Below are 16,891 nucleotides of genomic sequence, written 5' to 3'. Positions count from 1 at the left end.
ATATTTGTGATGTCTTTACATTAGCTAGCAAAAATGATAAAAAAAACATGAAATTTTCTTTACATTGTGTGCGGATGTTGTACGCCAATAATCTGTTTTCAGTATATACATTTCAAGAGGGGGGGGGGGGGGCGGCTATATAGTCCTAATTAATTTGTCGGTTATTCTGTCCCCACTTTGTTTTCTCTTCGTTTTCCAGGTTTTTTTTTATTTGGCTCGGCAAATTAATATAAAACTTTCTGTGTAGCTCCATAACGATGCACTGTAGATAAATTATGAGTAGTTTTACTTTTGATAAACAGGTACATATCCGTACTTGATTTTTAATTTGACTCTTATAATCGGATTTAATATTCCAATAATTATAGGGTAGGAAAGAGTAGACGGGACTTTTTTGCGCATATTCTACTGTACCATTCATTCAACACAGGTATTAGCACTCATCGAGTTCGACTTGCTTTCATTTTCTTTCATCCACTGGATCTATTAATTTTTGAAAATATTTTGAATTTATGGCCTGATTATATATAAATTAGAGCTGCGCTGGTGCATATATTTACCCAAATGGACCAAAATATAACCAAATGAATCTAAAAGTTTTGACAAAATTAGTTTTAAACGTACGACTCTTTTTTTCAATTCTAATCGGGTATGTCCTTTAGAAAAATCTTGAACCACACACATTTTAGCAAATAAAACGACAATTGTTTCATTTTTTTATGGGGAGGGAGGTGGTGCCGGTAAAGTACATGTATTGCTTGTGGCAGTTGTGCTATACTCTCATTTGTTATAATAGGTAATACTACATATTGATATAAAATGAAAGTTTCCAATTACACTGTACATAGCTTCTATCACGCATTTTGACCCGTGCGATAGTTTAAAACAATTTTTCAAAGCATTTAATGTAATTCAATTTCAACCGATCATTTTTGAAATTTAATTTTCTGGATCCCCGCCTGATACGTCCGCCTTCTTGTATGTACGTTGACCATATGTACACATTAACTTAATTGGCTATGTTATGGGACGATAACATTTTTTATCAATGTTTTTGCAGGATATGTAACAAATAACAGCCTATTTGTGGGTTTTTGCACTGATTATTTGAGATAATTTGCCGCCATCTTTTATGCATTCCACACACCAGTTTCTTTATTTGGTGTTCTGTGTGTATGGCGACAAATTGGTAAATTTGCACCACTCACCTCTTGTAGCTTCATCCTGATTACATTTTATCTGGCTAAGTGTAATGTAGTAGTATATTAAATACACACATCTTTGTTTGCAGTGCTTATTTACATCTTTAGAGATTTACTTACAAAAAAGTAAACATTTGTATGACTTATATGTAATTATTGTCAATTTTGGTGCGGTGGGGGGTAGGGGGGGGGGGGGTAGGAAACTACAGAGAAACTTAACTTGGCTGTGAAACATATGCTTTTATTCTTTCTTGTTGATATATCAATGAATGAATTATAACAATATATATGTACAACAATTAATTTTGAAATATTCATGCACAATCAAATAAAGGGTTTTACTGTTCTCTGCACAAGAAATCGGCAATGTGAACAAATTGGCACCCTATCATCCCTACCTTTAATTGTAGAGAGTAGGTATCCTTCTATATTGAAAACAATTCCAAAAGTAAGACTCATAATAAGTTGTTTACTGAGGAAAAGGAAAAAAAATTGTATTTATTAATAATTCCGTATGATGTGATAATATCTCAATGATTTGTTTATAATCATAGTACTAGTGTATCACTGTATGCATACATAAAAACGATAAGTAATGCTTATATTTATTAGTGAAACAGGACAGATTATTTATATTTAGATTATTTAGATACATGTACTAATCTTCATGCGGGGATCTAGAAAGGAGGGGGTCAGGGGATCTGGACCCCCTCCTCGGGAAAATTGGAGCTTATTAAATTTACATAGTAAAATTTTTTTAAATTGGCCTAGGACCCCCTACAGAAAAAATTAGCTACGCTTATGAAGTTCTCTACCATAACCGCATTTTTACACAAAAGGGGTGAATAAACCCGGGTTTTAAACTATTACTGGTGGTGAAATACCTTAGGGTTCAAACGCATCAGGTGGAAATGCACCAGGGCAAACAAAATCACTTAGATCCGCGAAGCACACTGCATTATTACTAGTCTACTTAGATATTCTGTGTTAAAGTAAATACAAATAATTATTTAGTTAGGTAGGGAGAAGTGAACATAGCATTTATTTGTATATAAGAGCATGTACGTATGATTTTTATTTAGAACAGTTTGATGTCGCTAGGATACATATTTTCAGATCCTTGATTTGATTGGTTAATTTAGATATTGAATCTCGAATTTCGAATCTCGAATCTCGTATTTCGAATCTCGTATTTCGAATCTCGAATCTCGAATGATCCTTCTCGGCTTTCGTAGTCCCGAGCTAGTTTTTGCTTCCATCACTTTTCGCTTGATATTTCGATTATCATAAATACCTTTGAGCTCAAACTACGTTCATCCACTAATATGAAAAATGTCCAGATTATCTGTTTTGAAACGCCCCTCTACCGCTTTAGGTTTTAATACACATCCCAAAATAGAAAGTCTACGTGGATTTTGCATTGCATCAGCCATTAATAAGCCCGGGTGATAACGTTGGAAAATTGCGCGAGGTGTCCCGAATACTTCCGAATGGAGAAAAGATGTAAACATTTCACATCTCCGTAAGAAATTTGTTATCGTTCCTGTAAACTTTTATGAGTGAAAAGGGATAATTTGTCAATGAAGATATCTTGGATATTTTCCATTTCATCGATTTCAACTGTACTTCTTTCACAGTTATGTGTATTTTTATCTAAAATCAACAAAAAGTGGCGGAAGTAAAAACTCGGTACAGAGTATAGAACTGTTATAAAAAAAAAGATTTCTGAAAGTAAGGAACGTGGTGGGTCATATGAACTTGATCGTATATGAACTGGTAGAGTTTAAATCATAAACTATTCTAAAATATATAGTATAGGCGATAATTTTACAAAATTAAGTAGTTGTTTTATGGTAAACAGTACATGTTCACAAGTGGCTGTAAAGCTGTATTATAATAGCTCTCCGGAAATTTTTTATCAACCAATTTCACAAAGTGAGTCTGTATTGAAACGACATTCAGGACGTCATGCTCATATCCCGTAATAATTGCTTGAAATTTTAAAAAATACCACGCAGGGGTGTTAAGGAAGCATATGGGCAATTTAGCGTCTTATTTTGACTGTTATATTCAAAATCGTGGAATTAAATAATTAATTTGAATAATTTTTAAGATCAAAAACTTAGTATTGTCCTTTAAAATAGATGTCAGTGCAATAAAATCGGGTAGTACATTACTGCCACACTGGTGCATTATCACGTGACAACTATAAATAGCTTACGTATATTCCTTAACATAAAATGAGATAGAACAACACTACCCCGCGGTTTCCAAAATAAAATTAACATACCAAGTGAAAGCAAATCATCTCAGTTTAATCAAAACCGCTGCTAGAATCCAATGTTTTTCCTTATTAAAAAGTTATTCATCCGGTTCTCGTAAAACCTTCCCAACTTTTATATAGTTTGCACGTAAAACGGCAAATTGCATCAAAACAACACACAACATGGGATTCTAGCAGCACTTTTCAATTTAAGCATTGATCAAACTAACGATACGTATAAAATTTCAAGTTCAATATATACGGGGTAGTGTTGTTCTAGTCGGATTTTTATATCGTAAACAACGACAGAGGAAAGCCTGGCCGAGAAAGAAAAGCAAATTTACATACCTTTTAGCGATGATTGATAAAACTAACATCTTCCCCAGTATTCTTATGTTCAATTCTCAATAAATCACACCACAATACTTTGTTAGAGTTCTTAGATTAGTTATATTTTGAATATGTTTACAAAGCTTTCCGATCAAATTCACACGCATTCAACTTTTAGTCATGACGTCATCAAAGTGTGAATCTACGTAATACAAACTAATTTCTGGAAAAAAAATGTCTTCAGTATATTTTATTTGTTTTTGATCTACGTTTCGCTGCTTAGATATTTGAATATGTACAGAATAACTAAGATTTGTGATTTTACGGAATTACATGTAACTCAGATTCCATATGCTTCCATAAGGTCAAGATCTAGTAAATGGAAGGTGCCTACAGGTTTTTGAAATTCAGGATATAAATTCTTTTAATGATGCTTCATAACAATATCTTTGTTTGATAGGGTGTACCGGGGCTTAAATTTTTGGTAAACACAATGAAAAATCATGTTTTAAACAATCGTTTTCTATGAAATATGAAGGATAAAAGTAACAAATCTCGGAGTTGTGTCCATTTTTGACTAATGAAATATATCTAGATTGCCTACAGTCTCAGCAAAAACGGCATTATACAAGGTCTTGACATCCTCTTTAAAATGATGTCAAATAGAATATAGGTACCGGGATTACTTTTCCCGTGATTAAATATAGAATGTCAAAATATTGTTTTATTTTACACATAATTCTTTAAAAGCCGTAAAATACGGAAAAAAATTCATCAAATCAATTATGACGTCATAATGGTTCTAGCACCAAAAAGACAGTCTGGAATCATTTACTAGATCTTGACCTTAACACCCCCGCGCAATTTTCACAAGCTTGATAGGCTTTTTTCCCTATATATTGCCGACAATGCAAAATGAAACATTTTTAAAAATAATTTATACACATTTTAATCTCACGACAGTTAACCTTATCTTTGGAATTTTTATTTATTTTTTAAGGGGGTGTCGTTTCTCATGTCTCATATTAATCAAAATCTCAAAACCAATGTCTTTAAATTCTTTGTTTTTCTTATCGATAACTTTCCAAATAATAATACTTTCTAAGAAAAGTTGTTATCCAGAGATAATATGATTATACCTTATATATATATTTTTTTATTTATTCCGTCCCTATTCCGGCGATTACGGCATGCCTTTACCTGCAGCTTGCTTTTTTCTTTCGGTGACGTCACTGTTTCCATATATGGTCATGTCAAAATTCGACAAACTTGTAGACTTTACATTTGTTGATTTGTAACATGTCAGCGGTGATATTTCAGAAAACAGAAATACAAATGCAGAGACTACAGATTGAACGTTTGTATTATAATGGCAGGTCACATGTAAATAACAAACAGCATTTTACAGCTGCAATTGACATCTGTAGGAAAAATTAGATCGAAGGCCTGCGGGGTCAACTCTAAAGTGTTTATCCCTAAGTTTTATAGGTTACACGATCAGAATTACCCATATTCATAATCAGACTCACACACCAACACGATTACATATTCGGATTTACAAGTTTACATGTCTGGATTTTTGTACACGATTACCCTCCATATTTCTATAGGCTGAAGGAGAGTATATTTAATCTACAACAAGGACAGGCTTTACAGGCAAAATTATAAAAAAAAGCGAAGTGCAAGGTGCAATCAGAAAGCAGACATTATTGCATACATCAATGCTACATGTACAAGGCGTGCATGGAAATTGGTATAACACACATGATCCAGTAACGGGAAATAACTAAAAAAGGCCTATACCATCATTTTTTAAGAACCACCCCCCCCCTTTTTAGTTTGCTTCGGGGATATCCTGTAAAATATTCTTCTCAGCTAGAAGTGATCAACTCTAGAATGACGTCATAGTAAATGTAACGTCATTTTGAGAGTGATTTTTGTCATGCTTGCACATGAAAATAGGTGCCTTTAAAGGGAGTGGAATTATATGGGCGGATCTTGAAATTTTAAAACTTTTAGTCCTTTCCTTTCAATAGTCTTTCGTAATTTGAAGAAAAGTCATGAATGCATCATTAACACTGGTAGAGGAATAAATAAAGGAGGACAAATTTTTCGAGAAGTAGCCATAGTAAAGGATTTTCAGACTGAAAATGCGGGTTACTACACCCAAAGGGGGTTGAAATTACATGACCAGGGAAAGATATTGTTTGCACTGCAATAAATTGAAATTGAATTTAAAAAATATGGACATGTATTGACAAATAAGATAAATAACATTTATACAAATGTTAAAATATTAATGTGACGTCAGACAGTTAAAAGTGACGATAGCATTCCTGTAGTCTCCGTCTTACATGTCGGGGAGAATGGCTGTGTGTATATGGCGTTGAAGAGATTTTAACGTGATTATTTTCTGCTGTGGATAAAATGGTCGCAATCAACACCGGAGATAGTTTGTTGTACAACGCGGGTGCAAGTACAGGTGACGGTACTCGGGAGATTATGGAATTTTATCAATAGGTGATTACGTGCATAACGTTATGTCTGCTGTGTACATGTTGTAGATTACGCTGAAGGAAGTCTATCACCGTACCTATAGAATTTAGTCGTATGTTTAATTCTGCGTCGGTTTTCGGATACAATATTGGATTTTATTGGCCTGAAGTAAATTGTTTACACTTCAGGTAGAAAAGAGATCAAAGAGCAAATTTGAGGCATGCGCAGAAGGGTTAGTCCATGCCAGGCATGGACTAACCCTTCTGCGCATGTCTCAACAAACATTAGAGCACAAAAATAACTAACCCCCCCCCCCCAATCTGTAAATAAAGAAAAACACAACAGATGATGAATAAATAAAAAATAAAACCAATAAATAAATTAAAAAAATAAATATAAAAGTACATGACTCGTATATACACACTTTATTGAAATGATTATAGTTGTATATGTATATACATGTAGACTTTAAAATTAGAAATGATAATTTTAAAAATACTATATAAGGTGTGTCAATGAATGTAACCCTCATATGTTCTCTTCTACACCATGCATCATCATTATTGCAAAACTATTGTATAACTATAGCAACTAAAGCTAAAATCAGAATTTTATTGAATTCCGAGTTAAATAATTATTCCGAGTTCAAATAATACCCTGTTATTATAAACCTGAAGCCTCATTTACTACTACTGACACAAATTGGTAAGCTAAAATGGAAATGGAAAGATAAAATCATTAAATAATAAAATGCTTTCTTGGTTGTTCGAAGTGGATATGATGATGACAATCATTTCCGAGAGAGAATTTTATTGTTTTATGGATGATGTTAAGCAAGCTAGCTGCTATACATAGTTAATTGTAACCCTAGCAACCCAGAAAAAAGAATATGTTGCTAACAAGTGTGGCTGCGTCTCTACAAACGTCCCCACAAGTCATTATTGCATTGACGAAGTTGGATTGGGGATGGCGAGATATAACAAGAGCAAGACAATTTATTGGATTTCAGACATTGCGAGATGTTAAAAATGGAGAAGGCTGTATCTTAAGCTTAGCAATGCTCATCAAAACTTGATTGCAGAGAAAAGTTAATCATTAAAAAAGGGTTTTTTCACTGTGACAGCTAGCATGAGCCATTGAGTGCAAGGTATCGTTAGCTAAGAATTAATTCTTACAAATTATTTTTTCCCCGAGTTTTGCAAAATCAATATTTTGATTGTGCTATTTGAGAAATATTTTAAAGAATTTTCACAAAATAAAACATAATTTTAAGTTTTAGATGTCTAATTTCAGATGAATGTGAATTAAATTTCAGCCTTTTTTTCTTTTTTCTTTTTGTGCATGTCATCTTGGAAAAGTAAAAATCAATAACGCCGCGTGAGCCAGTTGAAATACTGGTTTCATTCCTTACCATTATATGTAGTGAAATGTTATCAAAAAACTTTCATTCTTAGTAACAAAAATGCTTTTATTTGCTGACCCTACTCATAATTGTATCGGCTCTCCAGTGACAAACATCCATTATATTAATCAGTGGCACATACAGTTTGCAATGTTAAGGTACAAAAGTTAAATATGTTAGGATTTTCAGAAGAAAATCTTGATTTTTCCTGATGATGATACACATGTAATAGTCAGTGTATGTAACACTTAGTAACCAGTACAGCATGACAGATTTAAGAGTATTACTTAAAACACCAATCTAAAATATGCATTTACCACAGTAGAAACACACTTATAACAAAGCCCCAGAAATGGGCAATTTTATTTAGTTATATTAACATAATTCATTAAACCGTAAATTCCTAATCAAATGCGTCAGAATTAAATATCCGCATAAAATTGCGAGAAGCACATCTCGCAGATTTTAAAATCTTGCTTTAATTTTTCAGACAGATGTAAACTGTTTGGAATTATGATGAAAAATTCAGAGTTGGCTTTTTATGCAAAACCGTTGAATCACAGAATTAAGTACTCGCGTAAAATAAGGAATCTACAGTATCTGTCAAGTTTACAACATGTAATAAAGTCGTGGGGAATGAAAATCACTTTGCTGTAAGTGTCAATTCATTATAAGCTATTGTTCGCTATAACCATGTTTTACTGTATAAAGATTGATACTTTTAGTCCAGAATTTCGATATCTAATGATTTACTCCATAAATTGAACCAACTTTAAGTTGCAGCGCCTTTATTTCGTGATTTACCGGGAATGAACTGGTTCACAGTGACTTATTTTTTCGATCAAACCTTTTTAAAAAATAACAAAACAACAGCAGCATCATTAAAATGTGCTTGAATTTTTTTATTTTCATAAATGTAAACTAGCTATGATTAGATTTAGAATACAAAAATTTAGGAAAGCAAAATAACATTGCTCAGAATTTATAACCTTATGTACGTGGCAATTGAATTGCTCGTAACTGATATATATCTAAAAATTTATGAAATCAATGTAAATACTAAACACTATAAAGAATACATTTTTAATATTATGAATACTGTAAACGTATTACATTTGGCTGTTTTTTTCTATTTAGCATTTTTGGCGCAATGCGGCTTCCACGAAATCAAGTACATCGCTAAATGTCATGCATATATGTATAAGAATAGTCACACTCAGGAATACGCTTATTCAAATCAACGCCAACTTGTTCAAAAATTGATTTCTGCCTAACATCGTACACGTCAAATATAATACATTTACAGTAGTTGTGAGTTTAATTCTGGGCTAGATTAGTTAAGAAACCATGTGCAGTTGATATTGGACTACAAACAACATAAATTTAGATTATCTGGAAAATGAAATACCTTAGAATTTAAGGACTGGCACATGGTATTGAATATTCTTGAAGACAAGGTTATCACGAAAATTTCTTAAGCATTGAATGCTTTTTTTTTAAAGTCTACAGTATCTGTCAAGTTTACAACATGTAATAAAGTCGTGGGGAATGAAAATCACTTTGCTGTAAGTGTCAATTCATTATAAGCTATTGTTCGCTATAACCATGTTTTACTGTATAAAGATTGATACTTTTAGTCCAGAATTTCGATATCTAATGATTTACTCCATAAATTGAACCAACTTTAAGTTGCAGCGCCTTTATTTCGTGATTTACCGGGAATGAACTGGTTCACAGTGACTTATTTTTTCGATCAAACCTTTTTAAAAAATAACAAAACAACAGCAGCATCATTAAAATGTGCTTGAATTTTTTTATTTTCATAAATGTAAACTAGCTATGATTAGATTTAGAATACAAAAATTTAGGAAAGCAAAATAACATTGCTCAGAATTTATAACCTTATGAACGTGGCAATTGAATTGCTCGTAACTGATATATATCTAAAAATTTATGAAATCAATGTAAATACTAAACACTATAAAGAATACATTTTTAATATTATGAATACTGTAAACGTATTACATTTGGCTGTTTTTTTCTATTTAGCATTTTTGGCGCAATGCGGCTTCCACGAAATCAAGTACATCGCTAAATGTCATGCATATATGTATAAGAATAGTCACACTCAGGAATACGCTTATTCAAATCAACGCCAACTTGTTCAAAAATTGATTTCTGCCTAACATCGTACACGTCAAATATAATACATTTACAGTAGTTGTGAGTTTAATTCTGGGCTAGATTAGTTAAGAAACCATGTGCAGTTGATATTGGACTACAAACAACATAAATTTAGATTATCTGGAAAATGAAATACCTTAGAATTTAAGGACTGGCACATGGTATTGAATATTCTTGAAGACAAGGTTATCACGAAAATTTCTTAAGCATTGAATGCTTTTTTTTTAAAGTCGTCGGTCCTATGACACACCAATGCGGTGCAGACAAATTGAGTACCATGCGTTAGCAGGGTATGATTATTTGTCTGCACAGCATTGGTGTGTCATAGGACCGATGACATCCAAAAAAAAGCATTCAATGCTTATATTTATATTAAACTAACTTTTTTTTTGTATGAAATATATGAATTGTGTAACGTCACTAAAAAGCAGTTATTAACGCTCTCAGTCAGGGATATGAAACATACATGAAACAGCCATATTAACATGTTATTTTGTATGTTTCCGCAGCTAAAAATATAGTCCCAGACACTTTGTAGAGAAAAATCTTTTAAATTAAGGAGTAGTTATAATTTAATGATTATTTTTCAAAAGTACATATCAAATTGGTTAAGTAAGATTGAAGGTTTCATTTAATCCTACAAAAATAAATAAACTCAAAACACGTGGTGACGTTTATATTTGTGCTTATGGCGCATGAATTAGTAAAGTGTATTCACAGGATATTGAACGTCGCACATTTCCAATGCAAACATAAGGGGAAATAAACACTGAATGTAAATATTTTCAAATGAATAAAAGTTCATAGTATACAGTAAAACACGCTTATATTAGGAAGTGCCAGAGACAGGCGTCTTTGCTTCATTATAAGCCTAATTCGTTATATCTGCCAAGTTTACAACATGTGGTAAAGTCACCGAGAATGAAAATCACTTCGCTGTAAGTGTCAATTGTATGCGCTAATATTTATAATATGCATTAAATGTACTAATATATAATTCAATAGTGCAACCAAAAATAATGATAATGAATATCTTGACATATTTTAACTTTACAGCGACCTTATGATACTCACAGCAGCACCTCGATTCACGAGGCCAAGCAAATGTTTACAACACTTAAAGTGCATTACTCATCAAACTGGCACAGTGGCTGCAAAGACCTTATAAAACAGGTAATTATAGAGAACCTTATAAAACAGGTAATTATAGAGAACCTTATAAAACAGGTAATTTAGAGGACCTTATAAAACAGGTAATTATAGAGAACCTTATAAAACAGGTAATTATAGAGAACCTTGTAAAACAGGTAATTAGAGAAGCCTTATAAAGCAGGTAATTATAGAGGACCTTATAAAACAGGTAATTATAGAGAACCTTATAAAACAGGTAATTATAGAGGACCTTATAAAACAGGTAATTATAGAGAACCTTATAAAACAGGTAATTATAGAGAACCTTGTAAAACAGGTAATTAGAGAAGCCTTATAAAGCAGGTAATTATAAAGGACCTTATAAAACTGGTCAATAAAGGACCTTTAAGACAGGTAATTATACATGTAGAAGATTGTATAAAACAGGTTCTTATATAGGACCTTATAAGACACTGTCAGGTTATTATAGAGAACATTATTAAACAAGCAATTATATGGGACCATTAAAAACAAAACAAATTATCACAGAAGACCTTATTTAACAGGTATTTATGGAATACCTTAAAATACAGGTAATTATAAAGGATCTTATATAACAGGACTGGTATATCAATAGAGGACTTATAAAAACAGGTGAGAACTTAATGTACCAGGTAATTATATATTTTTTATCTATAAAAACAAATAACTATAAAGGACTTTATGTTACTAATGATTTTAAAGGATGTTGAAAATCAGATCATTATGTAACATTTAATAAGAGAGGACTGTATATTACAGTTTGTGTAGAGGTTTAACTTTATAGCAGGCTATTATAGAGGACTTTATAATAACATAATACAGTAAAACACGCTTATAACAAAGTGCTAGGTACAGGTGATTTTGCTTCGTTATAAGCCTAATTCGTTATATCCATCAAGTTTACAACGTGTAATAAAGTCACGGGGAATGGAAATCACTTTGCTTTAAGTTTCAATTCATTATAAGCGTGTATGCTATAACCATGTTTTACTGTATTAATATTAGAACATTACCACAGGTTATCACAGAAATTTATTTGGTGAGAGATTATGGAGAATCTTATAAACAGGTAACCTAAAAGACGACCTTATGAAGCACTGAGTTATAGACTGAGGACCTTATTATGGGGACCGAGTGGGTTAAATGTCTATATTTTCTTGGGTTATTATTATCAGTCAGTCCATATTTCAGCTATTGTACCTGGATCCTGAGAAGAGGATATCATCACTTGAGGCCTTGCAGAAGCACAGCTTTATCGCCAACCTGGACTTTGACAAGATTCTACACCGAGAGATCAAGAGCCTCCATTTGTGCCTTCTGTAAGCTACCTCTTGAACATTTCTATTCTCCTTGTGCTTGTCACGGAGAAACAATTTATTTTTCTTTAACAGTTCATTCTTTTTAAAAGAAAAAAAAAATTGTCATTTCTTTATTTTGATTATTTCAGGTATTTTTGGAATTAGCTTAATTGAATATACTGTTATTGGAAAATTTTGCTTGCTTTAATTGTGTCCCTGTCACAATCATTGTCCACAAGTGGATTTAAAACGGGATTTTTTAAATGGTATAAGAGATGTTTTTAAACTCACTTGTTAAGGTATATTGAGACAAATCTTTGATTGTATGTATACTCTAAACAATTCAAGGTCTAGCATATTTTTTGCCTCCAGGAAAAAAAACATTTTCAGTGAAAGAGAAGAGTAAAAACATATATCTGAAATCTGCAAAACAAATTAAGTTCTAGAAAGCCCTAATAAGATCTATTTACAAGTATTACATGTACCTAAATGTGACTGTTTTGTAGAAAGACCACCTGAATTGTGACCCAACATATGAACTGGAGGAGATGATCATCGAATCGAAGCCACTTCACAAGAAGAAGAAGAGACTCGCTAAACAGAACTCGAAACGGGAACTGTCTCGCCAGTCATCAGTGGTAAGAGACTCGAGATATCTCACAAAATCTCATTGGAACCTACGTGAATTTATGACATTCCTTACAACTAAAAGGCTTGAAATATCTCACAAAATCTCAAGGGAAGAGTAAATAAATGTTCATTCATGTTGACCTCTCTTAACAGTTTAACTTCAGTTGTTAGAAGTCTGAGATATCATGCAAAATCTTTTGGGAAGATGGGTTCATTTAAAAAGACAGTTATTACCAGTTAATTATTACTGATAACAAGTTAAAGATATCTCGTGAAAATTAACGGTGGTCAAGTTTATTTTTGTAGATCATTCTTATTCATTGAAAACGGGCTTGAAATATCTCGTTTAATTATTTATCTCATTATGATGTTCAGTACTTACGAAGTTAGATTTCAGTGTTGAAAAGTTTGCAAGATCTCACAAATTAAATCTCTCATGGAGGTCAATACATGCTTCTACTTTTCTTACATGATCTCAATTGTTAAAGCTTCTCAAAATCTCACATCAAGGCCAGATACATTTATACATTTAATAATGGTGAAAGATTTCAATTTAAAATTATAAGATTTTTTCTATTATTGGAAGGACAATAATACTTTTCTTTGTATTTTGATAATCAGTGTGTCATAGATTGAGAGCGTTTGATTTTGTTAAAAGTAAAAGATATTCGATGTGAACTTAATTCGTTTTTCTATAAATATTTTGAGTTACTGTGAATTAAGATTTTATTTAATTGCTGGTCATAATAATTGATATGCATATTAACTTTTTTATGAACAGGAAGGCGATACAGCTCATGACACAGAGGAGAATATCTTCAAATACTTCAGGATTTTCAATCGAGAAAGGTATGTATTTCTTGTTAATTTGGTCATCCTTTCAAGAACATTAATCGAGCTGCATCCTAGGATTTTTCACACAGCCACACATTTTCTATTTCAGTCATTGAAAAAATCGTTCAGGTTTGATTGATATTCACTCAATTTGTCACATTGTGACTTCATATGAATCAGTCTACTTGATTTTACATTTAAATGTCATTCAATTCTTAACATTTATTAGGTCAAATAGACTTCTTCTTCATGCTTAAATTTGAAAAGGAATAAATCTGGCTTTTTATTTTATTCATTGCAAGTACAGTTGAACTTCCATATTATGAACACTGATATTTCAAATGCCTTGAATATATTGAATTGAAAAACCAGACTCATTTTTGAGAATAGAATTTTTACCTTGATATCTTGATCCTTGGGTATCTCAGAAGTTTTGTTCTCAGTCCAAGTGTGGTCTAGATAGAGAGGTTTGACAGTATATTAGACTAGTTGTGGTCCATCATGATTGCTTTTTATAAAGTTTAACTGCTCCTAAAGTTTAGGAACTGTAAAATATTTAAATCCAATTTTTAATTATTAAAAAATGGTAGCCTAAGGTTTATTTACTGTAACATGTAATTAACTGACAAAAAACTCCATCTGTTGCTTGTTTTCAGAGAATTACCCGGACATAATCAGGAGGAATCTCACCCAGCTCACCAGGAAAAAGACAATGAGTGTTACGAATCTCAGGACGAGCTGGAGGCCCCCGTCAGAGCGGCCTCCAAACCCCGAGTTACTAAACAAGTGACGTTCGACTCGAGCGAGCTTCATACGACCAGCAAGAAACCCATTTCCAGCATAGGGGCTAGTACCTCCTTCAGCTGATGGTCAGAACTGCTGGTGTTGCTGATCAAGTGGAAAGGTTCAATTTCATTCCACTGAAAAGGAATCGATTTAGTTTTATTTCTGAAGAAAAAACTTGTACATGTTCTGAGAAAAATGTGAAATGTATTTATAAAAACAGGACTTAGCTGTGAATGGACCTGGTTTATATGTGTCCATGCTTTCCTTGCCACATGATGTCAATCTTTTTTATGATCTAGTCTTGATTTTTCTCTAGTCAAGGATTTTTTTCTTTTACCCACTACATAGTTGTATGTATTAAAGGGTTGTTATTAAGGAACAATTAAGCAATGATATTATGTTCATTTATCTGTATGGTACCATATCATGTCCCCTGTTTGTGTTTATTAAAGGAAGAAAGTAGAAGTACAGAAAGGACTATGAGCGGTATTATGCATTTTTCACCCCCAAAATTAAAGTTTTATAAAGAGCTTTAAAAATAAGTTGGAAGATTTTTCGGGAATTAGGTCATTTAGGTGACGTCATAGATAAACAGGGAATGAGCAATGATGACTAAAATAAAGATTAAAGTGATAGGTGTCCACTGTACAATGATTTATGAAGATTTGATTTTTATACGATACTATTTAAAAATTAGTTAAAATTGGGTGAAGATATTTGACCATACTGCACATAATCATTTTGGTTTCATTATTAAAGTAGAGAAGGTGTAATTAGTTACAAAATGTTTGTGAGGTACTTAACATGAATTTGAAAGTCTACTTTTACTGTCACTGTTTGTTTGCCACAATGACCTACAGGTTATATGTTACAATTGAGTGGGTTAATTAATTAAGCCGTATGTGTAAACATTGTGCAACATACTCCTCTTCAAAATTTTGCTTTTGTAAAACATACGTTTTCCTGAAGAAATCTGTTATTAAAATACCTAGAATTATGGCATGTATTTGGGGTCAAAATTTATTGATAATACCACTTTCATTTGCTGATTTTGTAAGGTAATAGTCCCCGCAAAAGTTATTCATAACAGACAGAGTAATATCTTTTATTAGAGGGACACATTATGAATTTTAATTCACGGCATCAGAAAAAAGGCATAATTTATAGTTTATTGTGAAAGTTTTACACATGAATGTTTATTGTAACAACTGTGCTCACAAATTGCTTGTGATCAAAAATATTTCTTGTATTTATGGGGATATAAATACGATTTGGTCACATGATCAAATCTGATAAAGTCCTTATTTCTTATGCCACCAGACCAAAGTTTGTTATTGCACTATTGTGAATCATTAATTATGTTTTGAATATTTATAGGTCTTTTAATATAGTGTTCAAATCTTTTTCACATTCCGTTGGTTATACTTGTATTAATTTTATAATTTTTTTGTTCTTGTTTTATGAAATAAGATTTATTTGTAATTCTGTTATATTTACCCTGTTAGAAACAATCCTACAATGAAATGAAGCCAGTATCAGTGATTTAATATTTATTGTTTGTTTAAGTTAATCTGAGAGAGAGAGAGAGAGAGAGAGAGAGAGAGAGAGAGAGAGAGAGTAATTAGACTATAATTTAAACACACCCCACACCCCCCCACCATGATAAATAATTTTTTTTCTTATAAAACTAGATTATATATATTTGAAAATAGAATTCAGTGCATAATTCAGGACAAATTATATGTCGTAAAAAAATTATGACAATCAGAATTCTTTGTTTTATTTGTATTCATCTTCATTGCACAAAGCTTCTGTCATGAAAAACATGAATTTGATATCATCTTGTTGTCAATATGCTCTGTTTATTGCTGGGTTTTTTTTATTTTAGAGTATGACTTTTTAGTCGTTAGCATGCGTTCAAAGTACATATTGTTGTTATTAGAAGGATTATATCCTATTTTTTAATCTATCCATATTTAACATGTAAATACCATCGTACTTAGTGACATTCAGATCTGTAAAGTTGAAAGGCTCCATGATCATTGTTTTATTTTATAAATTGTTTTACTTTTTCTTGTTCTCTTTGTTTTATTATTTATATTCTATTCACTGTTGACATATGTTTTATAAAATTAAAAAAAAAATGAATATTATTTTTGTTTTTTTAGTGATGTGAAATGATCAGAAATATTTTATGAAAATCCGTCAGTCGAGCCATTGAAAAGATATCCAGCCACTTTTTTGAATGAATTGACAGTAGATTGATCCTTGAGAGAAGTGTGAAAATATCATC

General features: G+C 32.0%; 1 protein-coding gene across 1 annotated transcript; it reads left to right on the top strand.

Annotated features, from left to right (window-relative positions):
• The first annotated feature begins 10,910 nt into the window (after positions 1-10,910).
• Positions 10,911-16,219, top strand: LOC136270762 (serine/threonine-protein kinase 32A-like). The gene is made up of 5 exons (XM_066069408.1): positions 10,911-11,050; positions 12,242-12,369; positions 12,855-12,986; positions 13,760-13,827; positions 14,469-16,219. The coding sequence occupies exons 3-5, from the start codon at positions 12,897-12,899 to the stop codon at positions 14,677-14,679; spliced, it is 369 nt and encodes a 122-aa protein (XP_065925480.1). The 5' UTR covers positions 10,911-11,050; positions 12,242-12,369; positions 12,855-12,896; the 3' UTR covers positions 14,680-16,219.
• Positions 16,220-16,891: the final 672 nt, after the last annotated feature.

Source organism: Magallana gigas, chromosome 8, assembly GCF_963853765.1.
Source record: "Magallana gigas chromosome 8, xbMagGiga1.1, whole genome shotgun sequence".
Lineage (NCBI taxonomy): Eukaryota > Metazoa > Mollusca > Bivalvia > Ostreida > Ostreidae > Magallana > Magallana gigas.
The sequence above is the reverse complement of the archived record's forward strand: the minus strand, read 5'-3'. Positions and strand labels throughout refer to the sequence as shown.

Coding starts and splice junctions, on each gene's coding strand:
- LOC136270762 (XM_066069408.1), top strand. CDS start 12,897: ATGATCATCGAATCGAAGCCACTTCACAAGAAGAAGAAGAGACTCGCT. Junction 12,987..13,759: donor TGTCTCGCCAGTCATCAGTG/GTAAGAGACTCG, acceptor TTTTATGAACAG/GAAGGCGATACAGCTCATGA. Junction 13,828..14,468: donor AGGATTTTCAATCGAGAAAG/GTATGTATTTCT, acceptor GCTTGTTTTCAG/AGAATTACCCGGACATAATC.